The 16435-nt window shown below is 39.5% G+C and overlaps 1 protein-coding gene across 3 annotated transcripts in view; it reads right to left on the bottom strand.

Annotated features, from left to right (window-relative positions):
• TAF1B (TATA-box binding protein associated factor, RNA polymerase I subunit B) overlaps positions 1 to 16435 on the bottom strand; it is a 68364-nt gene that overhangs the window by 42291 nt on the left and 9638 nt on the right. For 2 of the 3 annotated variants that reach the window (XM_045884066.2, XM_064571823.1), the window contains 3 exons: positions 15002 to 15097; positions 7264 to 7417; positions 2245 to 2401 (listed from right to left, as the gene is read on the bottom strand). In XM_045884066.2, coding sequence (XP_045740022.1) covers positions 2245 to 2401; positions 7264 to 7417; positions 15002 to 15097 — 407 coding nt within the window. Of the gene's footprint in view, positions 1 to 2244; positions 2444 to 7263; positions 7418 to 15001; positions 15098 to 16435 lie in introns of those variants that run through there. The other variant, XM_064571824.1, reaches the window with a different exon arrangement.

The following is a 16435-nucleotide window of genomic DNA, read 5'->3' on the forward strand; positions in this document are numbered from 1 at the left end:
GTTTTTAAAATACTTTTTCCCAGTTTGGTGGTAGTTCTCAAACATTAGCATCCATAAGAATCCCCTGGATGGCTTATTAAAACAGAGTTACCAGGCCCTACCCCCAAGTTTTTGATTCAGGTTAGAATGGGTTAGAATCTGGTTAGAATTTACATACTCATAAATTCCTAGGTGATGCTGATGCTGCTGGTCAGGGAACCACACTTTGAGAACCTGTGACTTAGAGCTCCGTCTCTGAGAAAAATAAAGTGGATCAGTGGTAACAGTCCCCTTTCCTGTTGCTCCAAGCACTTAGGCTCAGTTCCCAAATGTGTATCCCACAGAGCAAAATAAAAGCCCTCCAGCTAATTAGATCCAATCTCCTTGAAGGCACTTCAGAATTCTCCTTTAAGGGAGGGGAGGAAAGAGGAAGAAGGTGGAACAGAAAGGGAGAGAGAGAAAGACAAATGTGTAGGATTTTACCCCCATCCTTCCAACCACATCTCATATTCTCCCTAGGAAGAATTACAGGTGAACATTATTTTCTCCATCTTGTTAGGTTTCTAGGAGTCTCGTTACTCCCTTACAGATTGCCCTGGGTAGTTGGACGGCCCCTCTACCCAGCTCTAGTGACATGATTTGATTGTTGTTTCTGTAAGATTCCTGTGCTATGGAAAGGAAAATGGATAGGAGAGGCACAAGACTGTAGGCACAGGGCCCACTTAGGAGGTTGCTAAGTAATCCAAGTGAAGATATAGAGGGAATGGGGAGAAAAATGGTTTCAAGGGTTGTTTTGGAAGTATAATTGACAGGATGTAATGACTGACTGTAGCTCTAGAGAGAGGAAAGAGTCAAGGATGAATCTTAAGTTTCTGGATAGGAAGAAATGGAGTGTGTGATATTTACAGAGGAAAGAAAACACTGAAGGAGCTGGATTAAGGAGAAAGATGATGAAAGATGGACTTCTTTTCATCATGCTGATTTTGAGATATCATAAAGACACCCAAGTAGTGTCCAACAAACAGGCAGTTGTATGTATGACTATATGAGTCTGACCCTCACTAGACAAGTCTGGGCTGCAGAAATAAATTTGGGCGTCGTCATCATCATATAGATGGTAATTAAAGCCTTGGGAGAAGATGAGATCACCCAATGAAGGCATATAGAGCAAGGTGAGGTTTTTAACTTAACAGTAAAATTCACTGAATCATGGACTATCTGCATGCAGAATTAATCACCTCTGAGAAAAGCCTTGTTATTTGGTTGATGTGGCCAAATTCAAAGGCACTATCATCATTTACTGGAGGCATTTTATTTAATCAAAGGGCCTAGTACTGATGATGATGATGATGAAGAAAACAAAACAATAATAACTAGCATTGAGTTCTTATTATGTGCTAGGCACTGTCCTGAGTGCTTTTCATGCAGTAGTAATTACTGGAAGTAGTTACAACTCTGTGAGGTAGATGTTATTATCAGCTCCATTTCACCAAGGATGAAACAGAGGCAAAGAGAAATTAAATAATTTACTCAAGGTCACATATAAGTGGCACAGCTAGGATTCAAATCCAGAAGTCCGGTTCCAAATCTGTGCTCTTAAAATCACTCCACACACTGACTAAACCCAAATGTTATTATTTAGAATACATATAAAGCAAGGGAAATATGAACACACTAATGATTTTGGCACATCTTCTATTTAATGAGAAAGTCTTATACACAGTGCCCTAATTAACTCATTAACTATAAAACACTGTAAATTATCTTGAAAAAACATAAATACTGACCATCTACTAAGAGGTTCTAATAGTTCTGTTTTCAGCTTATCTTATAAACACAGAGAACCTATATTCTAGCTCTTACCGACACCAATGTAAGTTACTGTGGAGCTACTAATAACCATTTGCCAATATGAAGGTCATCTGTTCATATTCTCTCTTAGAAATGCAAAACACTTAATACTACCACTAAGGTACTTCAGTGTCACTTTTCATCTTTAGAGCATTTTACTCACGTTAGACAATTAATTTTCCAACACCCCGTGTAAGGTAAATACCATTTTTGCACTATATGAATAAGGAAACCAAGGAGATGAGTTACCAGCCAGAAGAAGATTACATTTCAGAACTAGAACTCAGGCTACCCAATCTTTCCTGTCTCTCCCTCAATTTAAGTCTCCTTGTAAAATTCAAGATATCCAAAGTTTGTCCCCTAGTTCACACAGATAATCAGCAAAGACATCAGTATACGAGAGGTCGAGCTTACCTCAAAAGATCTGAAAGAGTAATTGTTTCTCTCTGCCACAGTAATGACAGATGGCAGAAAGCAAGTGTCCTTGGCACCGTCATCTTCACGATTCCCTTCTCCTTTCGTAGTGAATATTCGACTCCGTCGAGAGATCCAGAACGGATGGATGCTGTTTCTTAGGGGATAATGAAGATTTTTTTTTTTTAAGTGCAGGTAACTATTTGGACAACAAAAGAAGAAAAACAACAAGAAGAATCCAAAGAAGCATTTTCAATATCTTAAAATCAAGTTATAATTGATACAATCTTTAAAAGAACAATATGGCAATAAAGTGCAATGACGGCTTAGAGGAAATTGACCAAAAAGGTACTCGTTGGTTCTTTATGGGAGTGGGATGGGCTGAGATTCTAAAGAGGGATGTGACCTGCTTGAATTTCTTATAGTGAATAGGAACAATTTTTCAAATAAATACAAGAATAAACAATTACAAAGCAAAGCAAAAAGTATGTAACTGCTTTGATGCAGGCCCCAACCCACATGTCCCTTTAAAGGTCTGAGAGGCTCTCCAAAACACTAGCTAGGAGAGTACACAGGACTTTGTAGGTCACGTTTTGTACTTTGGATTTTATTCTGGATATTATAAGACGTTTCTGGAGAGTTTTAAACAGAGGAACAACCTGATTTCATTTGTATTTTTAAAAAGCTCTCTCTGGCTGCTACAGGAAGAATGGAGCTATAGGAGGGCCAGAGTGGACACAGACCACCACCATTAAGGACAGCAATGACAAACACTTGGACTGGAGTGGTGGCAGTGCAGGTGGTGAGAAGTGGCTGGAATCTGGACATATTTTGAAGCCAGGGTCAGAAGAATTTGCTGGTGGACTGAATGTGAAATATGAGGGAAAAAGAGAAGTCAAGTGTGATCCTGAGAGTTTGGGCCTGAGCAACCAGGAGAATGAAAATGCCATTTACTGAGACACGGAAGATAGCAAAAGAGCAGGTTTGATGAAAGAAATCAAGGTTTTAGAATTGCATGTGTTAAATGTAAGATCCTATTAACTGTACAAATGGAAATGGTAAGTAGGTAGTTGAATATAAAAATCTGTAGTTAAAAAAAAAAAATCTGTAGTTCAGAAAAGAACCTAGAGATAGAAATTTCTGAGTCATCAGGATGTAGCTGATATTTAAAGCCAGAAGTAGGATAAGTAGAAAGCAGGACTAAGAATGACCTCAAGAGACTCCATGCTTTCTTGGACAAAACTCTCCAAATTATTTCTCAAAATCCCTCTTTCCAAATCCTATAAATCCTTTCTTCATAGCATTTATCAATAACTGAACTTTTTAATAAATGTGTGCACTTACTGTCCAGCTCCTCCTACAACAATCTAAGCACCTTGAAGGCAGACAGCCTTGCTCATCACTGTGTCCCCAGGGCCCCAAGCAGGCTCTAGCACAAAGGAGGAACCCAATAAATATTTGGTGACAAAGAGGCTAGCAGTTCAAGATTTTCACCAGAGTGAAAAGATTTTTAAAATGTGCAAAGAGGGCCGTGTGGGTGGCTCAGTCGGTTAAGCATCTGCCTCCGGCTCAGATCATGATCCCAGAGTCCTGGGATCGAGTCCCACATCGGGCTTTCTGCTCAGCAGGGAGCCTGCTTCTCCCTCTGCCTGCCGCTCCCCCTGCTTATGCTCTCTCTCTCCGACAAATAAATAAAATACAATCTTTTAAATAAGTAAATAAAATATGCAAAGATTCAAGGTCAAGACATGTTGTGGCAGTACTGTTTATAATATGAAACAAATTTAAAACAACCAAAGTGACAGGAGTAGAAATTTAATTAACTCTACACAATGGAATACTACATACCAATTCACTCAATGCTTAAGTTGGTGGTTCTCAAAGTATAGTCCCTATAACAGGTGTATTAGCATCACCTGAGAACTTATTATAGATGCAAATTACTGAGCCTACCAATCCATATATATATAGATTTCAATAAAGTATTATGTTAATATATATATGTATATATATATATAAAATAGAGAGAGGCTCTCCAACATATAGAGGTTTCCAGTTAAGATGGCAGATTGAAAACACATAGTAGCCTCTGCTCTGTCCCACTACAACAATTATACAGGAATTTTTAAGATAGATATAAACTCAAGAACTAACAACATGGAGAAGGAGACAACAGCAATAAAATTTTAAAAGCTGGAAAGCATATGTACAGGTGATTACTGCCTTAGCAGTGTTGAGAAAGCTGGATTCAAAGCCAGCAGAAGGGAAAACTATAAACCAATGTAACCTTCCCCTGGGGACCCCTAAAGAAAGCTCCAGAATTGGTTAAATCCTGGAAATTGGGTGAAAGTAGGTCTAACACAAGAGAGATTGCTCGAAAGTTGATTGAGAGAGACGCAGTCAGATACTCAGACTCCTGCCCCAACTCTGTGCAGCAAATGCCTGCCCCCCACTTCCTAATCTGGGCAGGAAATTAGAAGTTTCTCCTCTGGAGAGAGTAAAACAAAGGGTCTCTGGAATAGGGCATGTCAATCATATACACAGTTGAGAATAGGGTGTATTATTAAAAACGGGAAGATTAAGTGAAAGTGTACATATTGAGTACTGAGACAGCCCCCAACCCCCACACACCCCTCAGGCCTTCTACCCACCTAGTTCCTAAACAGCCAGGATTACACCCTCCAAACAGATGACTCAAAGAGATTTCTCTTGAAAATCCTATCAGCTCAGGGGGAAAAGATTTAAAGACGATAATGCTGGAGGCTTGCTAAGAAAATAATCCAGCTAGATCATGCACAGCACAACTAACAAAACTCTCCATGGGTAGAAGGCTTTCACTCAATTTTTTAGTCTCCATTCTTAAGACTAGCTATAATAGGCTCATAAACATTTGAAGAAACCCTCTAATACAAAAAGCAGAGAACAAAAGGATCAAGTCAAGGGGGAATATTATCAATATATCAATATCCTCAGTAAAATAAGAAAAGATGCACTACAAAAATGATGGAGTAAACCAGGAAAAGATGAAACACAGTCAAGGAAATAAGGAATTTAACAAAAGAGGGATAAGAAAATTTTCAGGATGTTGGTAAAGAGATCCCAAAGATAGCTGGGTCATAGGTTTAGAGATATATCCTTGTAGATTAGAGTAGGTCAGAAGTTCCACAAAGATTTCTTCCAGAATATGAAATTGGTAGAATATCTAAGAAATTGAGAGATTTTCAGAACTGGGAGGAAATGTGGAGATACACTACTAATAAATTATAGATTGGTAATAAAATAAATAGAAAACTAAATAACAAGGCAATTATCAACTCTGGGAAAACAAAAATATGTATAGAAATGTAATCATAGTAAGCTATATGGCTCACGTTAAATATTGGGCTAGTAAAAAATTATAATTATATTGGGAAGAAAGAGAAAAAGAAATGCACAATTGTGTGCTGGTGACTACATGGGGAGAGGAGCAGTGAGGAATGTGTGAAATAGCCAAGACTTCATCTTTTATAGTGGGAATTTAACAGCTAATGTCCAAAAGCAGAAATCAAGATGTAGTACTAGAAGCATATGATATGGAGCTAAGGAAGTTGCCGAAGAGCTGAAAATGAATGCCTCTTGGGAACAGCACATTTAGGGGAACAAGGGACTATAACCTTTTCATAACAAGCTTTATAAATATTTTTAAATTACATGCATGTAGGATTTTGATTAAAAATGTAAAGAATAGCACACATTTTTGTAAAAACAAATAATAAAACTCTTTCCCTCTCTCTCTATATATACATGAATAAAAAACTTTCTGGAATGATCTACCACAGCAATGTGGTTATTTTTGGATGACACAGTAACTGGTGATTTTTTCTTTGTGACTATTTGTATTTTAGAGTTTTGATTGGGTTATATTCGTAGTTACTTTAAATGTAAAAACTAAAATAAAACTGTAAGGATCATCACTTACTAAAAAACAAACACACAAACAAAAACTCTTAACATAGGTAAACAATCATGGTGCTCTAAAAGGCTTGGACGATTTGAGAGTCCTAGTTGTCTGGGACAATTTGAGTTCAGGCCTGCCTGAAAGCATGGAGCCAGAAACTCCAGAGATTCACTGCTGCCCAATTATTCTATCATCCTAACTTCTTTACTTCTTTGGACACAGAAAGTAACTTATCTGATATCTGTGTCACTGTGCAGTCCAGCAAGTAATGCGGATATACTGATAAAAGGAATTTTTACTCTTTGGAGGGCAAGAGGCTTGCAAAGCAGCAGTCCATACAAAAAATGTTTTGTTGAAAATTTTATATAACCACACAATCCAGATTTCCACAATCCCTAACACCAGACAGTTTGGAAGCTATTTCCCAAAGAACTCTGTCAGCACACATCAAGATTCTAGTAATCTATAATAAGAGCCTGGTCTGTTCTTAGAGGTCTGTTTTCCATCATGTTGTTTTTAAAAAAAAAAAAAAAAAAATGTAGCGTGGAAACAACAAAAACCATGAATAAATACTTTGAGAAGGTCTGTATCTGTTACCTTAAACATACTCCTTATCTATTTTAGATTATGGAATTAAATCAGAGAGTAAAACTCACACACATACACATGATATGGTAAGTTGTGCTTCAGTCTATGCTTAGAAATTGGACATACCGTCTTTGACTCTTACCTATTTGACCATATGGCTAAGATCTATCATCTCGCTATTGCAACTTTTCTTTGAAAATTCTGAGCCCACATATATATGATCTCTGTTAGCTAGCTTCCTTCTCTCTGGATCCACATATTATTTAAGTTCTTTAAAAATCACACAAAAATACTCATGTGGAAACAATGTACCTTTTTAAAAATTGCACTGAGATTTCATTTAATTTACCTTTCTCCTAGCCAAATGATTTAGCAAATCATTCTTTCTTGCTAGGCCAAGTTCCTTTCCTTGCAATATGAAAAGATTAGACTAAACTATTTTTAAGGCGCATTATCAGCTTTAAAATTCCAGATAGTCTGATTCTCATTTTTACCTGATTGTGATGCTTTGCTGATGGGGAAAGGCTTCTGAGTGCGGCCATCAGGCTGAGAGTCTGTTCCACTTTCAACAAAAGAACGGCAGCTAAAGTCACTCAGCAGGTCAGGCTCACTATCCCAGTCTGAATGACTTGGGTTATCTTCTAATACCTATTTGCAAAATATCACACATAAAGTTATTACATTGGAATTTAAAATGCAATTAATTTCCATGAGCTTCCAAGTCCTGCCTATCTGAAACACCATAAAGTAAACTACTCTAGAGAACTGCAACTATCTGCCATTCCTAAAACTAAAATACTTTTACCTCTACAATGTGCTCCCCAGCTGTTCCTGGAACACTTCTGGAGAAAGGCTACAGACAAGGGTGAGCAAGGGAACAGGCTGCCAGCAGACACATTAGGCTTCCTTCTCCCTCTAACTAACATCTCTCTTGTAGCCCTAGTAGCCACACCAATAAAAACATCAACAATGACTCCTGCACAATGCTGGCTTCTCTTCACTGAGCCTACCTGGGAATTTTTGCTTTGTATCTTTGTTAATTCCATTTCTCCTGCCCAGACTAGCCTTTCTTCTCTTTCTCTCCAATTCATTATTTACTCTATCATGCAGTCTTTCCAACCAACTCTTCTTCAATGAGTTCTCGATTTCCTGAACTCCTGTGGCACTTTACTATTTATAACACTTAACTGACAAGGATATACTAACTGATACCATTGTTTAATTTTTCACACATGTATTGTTGAAATGGTGGTCACAGTGTTCCTAAGAAAGGTCAGCTGGCTGGCTATCTAAAGGCCTCATTAGCTGACATAACCTTGGGGAAACTGATCACAGTTAAAAAGTCACATTATCAGCCACACAGACCAAGAAACTCAATCTTATCAAGAGGAGGTAAGACTCATGTTAAGGAAATTCACAAGAGAATAAAGCAAAAAAATAAAAAATAAAAAAATCAGGGATGAGATGCTTGTGTCATCTGTCAAGTACCTCCCCTCTCTAAAGGTGAGCATATGAAACAAGGTACACCATAAAACTGGCAGACAAGCATGGACTGATTGAGAAATTTGAAGCAATCACAGAAGAAAACGTCCACAAGCTTATGCAGACAACCATCTGCCAGGAATTTGACCACATACTCTACTCTCTGTCTGATTCTTCTGGTGGACTATCCAAGCTGACATCTAAAAAGCCAGTTTTGGGGCGCCTGGGTGGCTCAGTCGGTTAAGCAACTGCCTTTGGCTCAGGACATGATCTCAGGGTCCTGGGATCAAGCCCTGCGTCGGGCTCCTTGCTCAGTGGAGAGCCTGCTTCTCCCTCTCCCTCTGCCCCTCCCCACCACCTGTGCATGCTCTCTCTAATAAATAAATAAAATCTTAAAAAAAAAAAAAAAAAGCCAGTTTTTCCCTCTGGGCACCCAATCCCACCCTTTCTACTCAAAGATTATCTATCCCTCATTTCTATTTTCCCTCTCCGCATTGAGAATCTCTTCTCTCCTGTATTATTTCTATCAGTACACAAATATGCTATCATTTATCCACTTAAAAAAAGAAAAACTTTCCTTGACTCCAGCTATAATATAATTTCTATGTACTTCTTTGCAGCAATATGCCTTGGAAGAGTTATCCAGACTCACCGTCTCCAATTTCTCTCTTCCCAGTCTATCTCATACCTCATTCTAATCAAACTTGTGACTCCACTGTTCTACTCATCCAATTTTAGCCCTTTTCCTTCCTGACCAGGCAGCAGCATTTCCCAGTTGATCAATCCCCTCTTCTTGAAACATTTTGCTCCTTGGATTCCAGAATGCCCCCTCACTCTCCAGGCTTCCTCCTAATTTACCAGTTGCTCCTCAGAGTTCTTTGTAGGTTCTGCTTTTATCCCAGACATCTGCTTTTATCCCAGAGCTCAGTCCTTGGTCCCCTTGTCTTCACTCCTCAGTGATGTCATCTGGTCTTGTGGTTTTAAACACTACCTACAATGTTGTTTTCGACTCTAAAATGCACTGCCTTTTCCCCATATTTTAGTATCCCTGACATCAGGGTGTATCTTACAACCAAGGGCATGTCACAGTTTGATTTGCAGCATTATTTTCTTTCTTGGGGATATTTAGAATAATGGTGTATCGGCGGGGATGCGGAGAAAGGGGAACCCTCCTCCACTGTTGGTGGGAATGCAAGCTGGTGCAGCCACTCTGGAAAACTGTATGGAGGTTCCTCAAAAAGTTGAAAATAGAGCTACCATATGATCCAGCAATTGCACTACTGGGTATTTACCCCAAAGATACAAAAGTAGGGATCCGAAGGGGTACGTGCACCCTGATGTTTATAGCAGCAATGTCCACAATAGCCAAACTGTGGAAAGAGCCAAGATGTCCATTGACAGATGAATGGATAAAGAAGATGTGGTATATATATACAATGGAATATTATGCAGCCATCAAAAGGAATGAGATCTTGCCATTTGCAACGATGTGGATGGAACTGGAGGGTATTATGTTGAGTGAAATAAGTCAAACAGAGAAAGACATGTATCATATGATCTCACTGATATGAGGAATTCTCAATCGCAGGAAACAAACTGAGTGTTGTTGGAGTGGGGGGTGGGGTGGGAGGGATGGGGTGACTGGGTGATAGACACTGGGGAGGGTATGTGCTCTGGTAAGTGCTGTGAATTGTGCAAGACTGTTGAATCTCAGATCTGTACCTCTGAAACAAATAATGCAATATATGTTATGTTAAGAAAAAAAAAAGAAGAAGAAGAAGGTAGCGGGAGGGGAAGAATGAAGCGGGGGAAATCGGAGGGGTAGACGAACCATGAGAGACGATGGACTCTGAAAAACAAACTGAGGGTTCTAGAGGGGACGGGGGTGGGAGGATGGGTTAGCCTGATGGTGGGTATTGAGGAGGGCACATTCTGCATGGAGCACTGGGTGTTATGCACAAACAATGAATCATGGAACACTTCATCTAAAACTAATGATGTAATGTATGGGGATTAACATAAGAATAAAAAAATAAATAAATAAAATAATGGTGTATCTTCCAAACAATGGCATTTAAGATGTGATGATTATAATGTACATTAACAACATCCAAATTTTTATCTCTAACACAGTCCTCTTTCCTGAATTGAAGACCTATAAATCTAAGTACTTGGAATTTCCTCGTAGATGTCTACCAGCTGTCTCAAACTTAACATGTCCAAAATGGAACTGTAGATCTTCCGGTTCCACCTGTTGTATCAGGCCCCAAACTTAAGTTATCCTTGATGACTCCTCTTTCTCTCACACCCTACATCCAACCCATCAGGAAATTCTGATGACCCTATCCAAAGTTTATCTAGAATCCTAGCACTTATCATTTCCATTGCTACCACCTTGTCCCAGCCACCACCATACCATGTCTTATCTGGAAGAGGGCTTCTCAAACTTTAGTGTGCACAGGAAGCGCCTGGAACGGTGTTAAAAATGCAGATTCTGATTCAGTAGGTCTGGGTGAGGCCTGAAATTCTGCATTTCTTCCCCCAGATATCCCTCATGGCTTACTCTCACCTAAGATTCCCGATCAGGGAGGGGAGGCCTTCCCTGATCACATCATAAATAGCACCCTTTCCTGCCACACCATTTTCTATCTCCCTTACCCTACCCTGATTTATAATAATTGCTTGTTCATTTTTTCTGGAAGTTTTAAGTAATTTATCTCACCCAAGATCACACAAGTCACAGTAGTGGAGCCAGGATTCAGATGCAGGCCTCTTACTATTCTTGGTGCAGTCACATTCAAAGCATGAAGAAATTACTGAATATTTGAGAAGACTTAGCTTCTTTTTTTTTCTTTTTTTAATTTAAATTCAATTAATTAACATATAGTATATTATTAGCTTCAGAGGTAGAGTTCAGTGATTCATCATCTTATATAATACCGAGGGTTCATTACACCACGTGCCCTCCTTAATGTCCATCACCCAGTTACCCCTCCCTTCCAGGAATGCTCAGTTTGCTTCCTATGATTAAGAATCTCTTGGGGCGCCTGGGTGGCTCAGTTGGTTAAGCGTCTGCCTTTGGCTCAGGTCATGATCCCAGGGTCCTAGGATGGAGTCCCGCATCGGGCTCCCTGCTCAATGGGGAGCCTGCTTCTCCCTCTCCCACTCCCCCTGCCTGTGTTCCCTCTCTCGCTGTGTCTCTGTCAAATAAATAAATAAAATCTTAAAAAAAAAAAAAAAGAATCTCTTATGGTTTGTCTCCCTCTCTGATTTCATCTTGTTTTATTTTTCCCCTCCCTTCCCCTATGATCCTGTTTTGTTTCTTAAATTCCACATATGAGATCATATGATAATTGTCTTTCTCTGATTGGCTTATTTCACTTAGCATAATACTCTCCAGTTCTATCCACGTCATTGCAAATGGCAAGATTTCTTTTTTTTTTTGATGGCTGAGTAATATTCCATTCTATATATATACACCACATCTTCTTTAACCATTCATCTGTTGATGGACATCTGGGCTCTTTCCATAGTTTGGCTATTGTGGACATTGCTGCTATAAACAATGGGTGCAGGTGTCCCTTTGGATCGCTACATTTGTATCTTTGGGGTAAATCCCTAGTAGTGCAATTGCTGGGTGGTAGGGTAGCTCTATTTTCAACTTTTTGAGGAACCTCCATACTGTTTTCCAGAGTGGCTGCACCAGCTTGCATTCCCACCAACAGCGTAAGAGGGTTCCCCTTTCTCCACATCCTCGCCAACATCTGTCATTTCCTGAATTGTTAATTTTAGCAATTCTGACTGGTGTGAGATGGTATCTCATTTTGGTTTTGATCACTCCCCGATGCAGAGTGATGTTGAGCATTTTTTCCTGTGTCTGTTGGCCATCTGTAGGTCTTCTTTGCAGAAATGTCTGTTCATGTCTTCTGCCCATTTCTTGACTGGATTATTTTTTCTTTGGGTGTTAAGTTTGATAAGTTCTTTATAGATTTTGGATACTAGCCCTTTATCTGATTAAGACATTTGCAAATATCCTCCCCCATTCTATCAGTTGTCTTTTGGTTTTGTTGACTACTTCCTTTGCTGTGCAAAAGCTTTTTCTCTTGCTGAAGTTCCAATAGTTCATTTTTGCTTTTCTTTCCCTTGCCTTGGAGACGTGTCTAGCCAGAAGCTGCTGCTGCTGAGATCGAAGAGGTTGCTGCCTGTGTTATCCTCTAGGATTTTGATGGATTCCTATCTCACATTTAGGTCTTTCAACCATTTTAAGTCTATTTATGTGTATGGTGTAAGAAAACGGTCCAGTTTCATTCTTCTGCATGTGGTTGTCAAATTTTCCCAACACTATTTGTTGAAGAGGCTGTCTTTTATACATTGGATATTCTTTCCTGCTTTGTCGAAGATTAATTGACGATAGAGTTGAGGGTCCATTTCTGGGTCCTCTATTCTGTTCCATTGATTTATGTGTCTGTTTTGGTGCCAGTACCATACTGGAGAAGACTAAGCTTCTTCTTCTTTTTTTTTTTTTAAGATTTATTTATTTATTTATTTATTTATTTGGCAGACAGAGAGAAAGAGAGAGAGAGAGAGCATGCACATGCACACACACAAGCAGGGAGAGTGCCAAGACGAGGGAGAGGGAGAAGCAGACTCCCTGCTGAGCAGGGAGCCTGATGTGGGGCTCAATCCCAGGACCCTGAGATCATGACCTGAGCTGAAAGCAGAAGCTTAACCAACTGAGCCACCCAGGCACCCCAAAGACTAAGCTTCTAACTTAAAAGTACTTGTTCCTTTCAAAATAGAGTATGGGACACCTGGGTGGCTCAGTCGGTTAAGCGGCTGCCTTCGGCCCAGGTCATGATCCCAGGGCTCTGGGATTGAGTCCCACATCCGGCTCCTTGCTCAGCAGGGAGCCTGCTTCTCCCTCTCTCTCCCTCTGCTTGTGCTCTCTCTGTCAAATAAATAAAATCTTAAAAAACAAAAAACAAACAAACAAAAACCAAAATAGAGTATATTCAAAATAGCTGTACTCTGCAATAAACACTATATTACCAATTTGTACATCAGATTAAAATTGTGCTTACTGCTTATTTATTCATCAAGAAGATTTTAGTGTGATGCTAATATTACTTTAGACAGGTGTTTATTCAAGTTAACAAAACCTTTTTAAATATTTTAAGTTAACCTAAAAATGTTAAAATGTCAGAGAGAATTCCAGGTTCTGATTCAAATTTTCTATGTGCTAGGCAAACCCCCAATGTACAAATATAACCAACCAATACCTTAGCTATGTAATTCTAAAGATCAGATTTTTTGAAAAAGATTTTATTTATTTGAGAGAGAGAGAGAGAGAGAGAGAGAGTGTGTGTGTGTGTGTGTGCAAGGGGGGGAGGGGCCGAGAGAGAGGGACAAGCAGACTCCCCGCTTAGCAGGGAGCGTGACATGGGGCTCCATCCCAGGACCCTGGGGTTATGACCTGAGCCGAAGGCAGATGCTTAACTAACTGAGCCACCCAGGTGCCCCAAGATCAGATTCTTAATAGCCTGGATGGCTCTTTCTTTTCTATTCTCTTTCAAAGTGTCACCTGAGAACCACATAGCATCTTTTGTTTTTCTTTTTCTTTTTTTTTTTTAAGATTCTATTTATTTATTTGACAGGGAGAGACACAGTGAGAGAGGGAACACAAGCAGGGGGAGTGGGAAAGGGAGAAGCAGGCTTCCCGTGGAGCAGGGAGCCTGATGTGGGGCTCGATCCCAGGACCCTGGGATCATGACCTGAGCCGAAGGCAGACGCTTAACGACTGAGCCACCCAGGAGCCCCATATCTTTTGTTTTTCTTGAGAAGCACCTGCCTCCTGAATCAAGAGGGGATAATGTTTCATAACTCTATCATTATAAAATTGTCTGCTCTAGTAAATTCAAGTTATTCCTCTTGAGTTTATTTAAATGCACTGTCCCAGATTAAAAAAGGAAGTTTCCTACACTAATCGCTTAGGTCAGTCCCCCTTCCATCATTGTCTCTCTCACGGCTTAGCTCCTCTAAACTTCTCATTCTCAGAACTTATTCCTTTCTCCCAGACCCGGGTTTCTCAGTCCTGGATCACTCAACTCTGCATGCGGAACCTAGGCAACCCCAACCAAACAAGGAAACACTGGGCCAAGTCTCCAAGCTCTTAAGAAATGTGTGTCAAATAGATTCAGAATCTCTTCTCAGCCCTGAAGACTAAGCACTACACATCAAACCTATCAGTTTATCAAACTTGCCTTTCTCAGTGGTGGAATCTTCTCCTATCCCAAGTAAAATGTCCCATGGCACATTCATAAAGCAGTTAAATGCAAACTAAAAATATAAATGCTCTGGGGGATGTGGGAGGGGGTAGTGAGGCATCCAGACTTATTTTCTTCACATAAAGACTGCTGAGTAGAGATAACTGAGCCGAATCATGAAATACCAGGAGGTGGGTATTCCAAGCAAAAGGAAAAACACGCAAAAAAAATTTTTTTCTAATACTATAAATTAATGGAAAGTCCTTAAGCTTCTATTTAGAACTTAACTACAAATTTGTTTCAACTAGTCAAGTAAGAAGTCAAAATTAATTCTAGATCAGTGACCCTGTCCTTCTGGACTATAAGAGAAACCTCTTCACTGACAATTCTGACAAGCATCATAAATCCAGATGAGGCTGAACCTGTCTTCATCTCTACCTCACACTAGAAATGGCTTTTCATCCTGCTTCTCAGACTTGTGACTTACCGTAGCTTTTCTTCCACTGGTATAAACTGGGTTTTTACAATATGCCTGCTTGCTCTTCTGAAGGTAGCGCTTCCAAAAATTATGTAAAACTTCATCCTAAGGTAGAAGGGAAATGAGTAGTGATTATGACAAATACACTGGTACATCTATACCACTTATACTTTATATATTGCCCTCCATCTAAATGTATTCTTACCTTTCTACCTATAAAAAGAATTATCATCACAAAATCAGGTATATGGGAAACACTGAATAAATTCTTCATAATCTTAGATTTTTAAAGAAGAGACTAATTCCATAAAGATCACCTAGTTGAATCGCTTAATTTTGTAAGTTTAGTATATTAAGAATGAGAGAAAGAAAGCAACTTATATATGACCACACTTCTAGTTAGAGGCAGAGCTGCTATTGGGTCCAAGTGGAAGTAAAATAAGATAACAAAACAAAACAACTTTTCTATTTATTCATCACCTACTAGGTATTAGGCATCCATTAGCTCTAATACAACACTGCAAGATAACCACTATCTCCATTTTACCACTAAAGAAACTGAGTAAATTGGCCAAAAATGACCCAGCCAATAAGTAGAAAATCCATTAATAGGATTTGGAGTTAGTTTTGATTCCAGAGTCTGTGTTCTTAGCATAATGCCATTCCTGTGCCATTTAAATGGTCAGGTCTAAACAGTTATGTTCATCGGCTAATTTCAGACAAACTGTTTTCAGAATTAACCCTGATGAAGTGGGTAGAAAACTATATAGGAATAAACCCTACTGTAGTTATTTGGTATAACTATATGAAATTATAAATTACAAAGCATTTATAACATAGGATGACTTGAAAGAAATCAGTTTCACAAACCCCCAGACTACCACCATGGGTGCCATCTGGTCTCTCATGTTTTTGTATTTTTAAATCCTAAAATACTTTTCAGGGTCAGCCCAGAGTTCTCCTAGGCCATGCATCAACCTAGAGGGCATTCTTGCTGGCTTGCCCCAAACACTGGTTTGAACAGCAAAGGCTCCCTTATAAATCTTTCCTTGGTGACTTCAGTCCACATTGATCTTTCTACCTTCTCTTTTTGCCCTTAATGTCACTTATGATCACATTGTCCTATCATTTCATGTTTACTCATTCCACATATGCATAAAACCCTCTCTCCAACTAGGCTGGATCTCTTAGCACCTGGTTTCCAATAATGGGCACTAAGTAAGTGTGCAATAACCACTTGTTGCTAAATAACTGGCTTTTTTAAAAGATTTTATTTATTTATTTGACAGAGAGAGAGAGACAGCGAGAGAGGGAACACAAGCAGGGGGAGTGTGAGAGGGGGAAGCCGGCTTCCCGCTGAGCGGAGAGCCCGATGCGGGGCTCGATCCCAGGACCCCGGGACTACGACCCGAGCCAAAGGCAGACGCCTAATGACTGAGCCAC

Source organism: Mirounga angustirostris, unplaced genomic scaffold (assembly GCF_029215605.1).
Source record: "Mirounga angustirostris isolate CCGP_5_RB_7025 unplaced genomic scaffold, mMirAng1.0.hap1 SCAF_10, whole genome shotgun sequence".
Taxonomy (NCBI): domain Eukaryota; kingdom Metazoa; phylum Chordata; class Mammalia; order Carnivora; family Phocidae; genus Mirounga; species Mirounga angustirostris.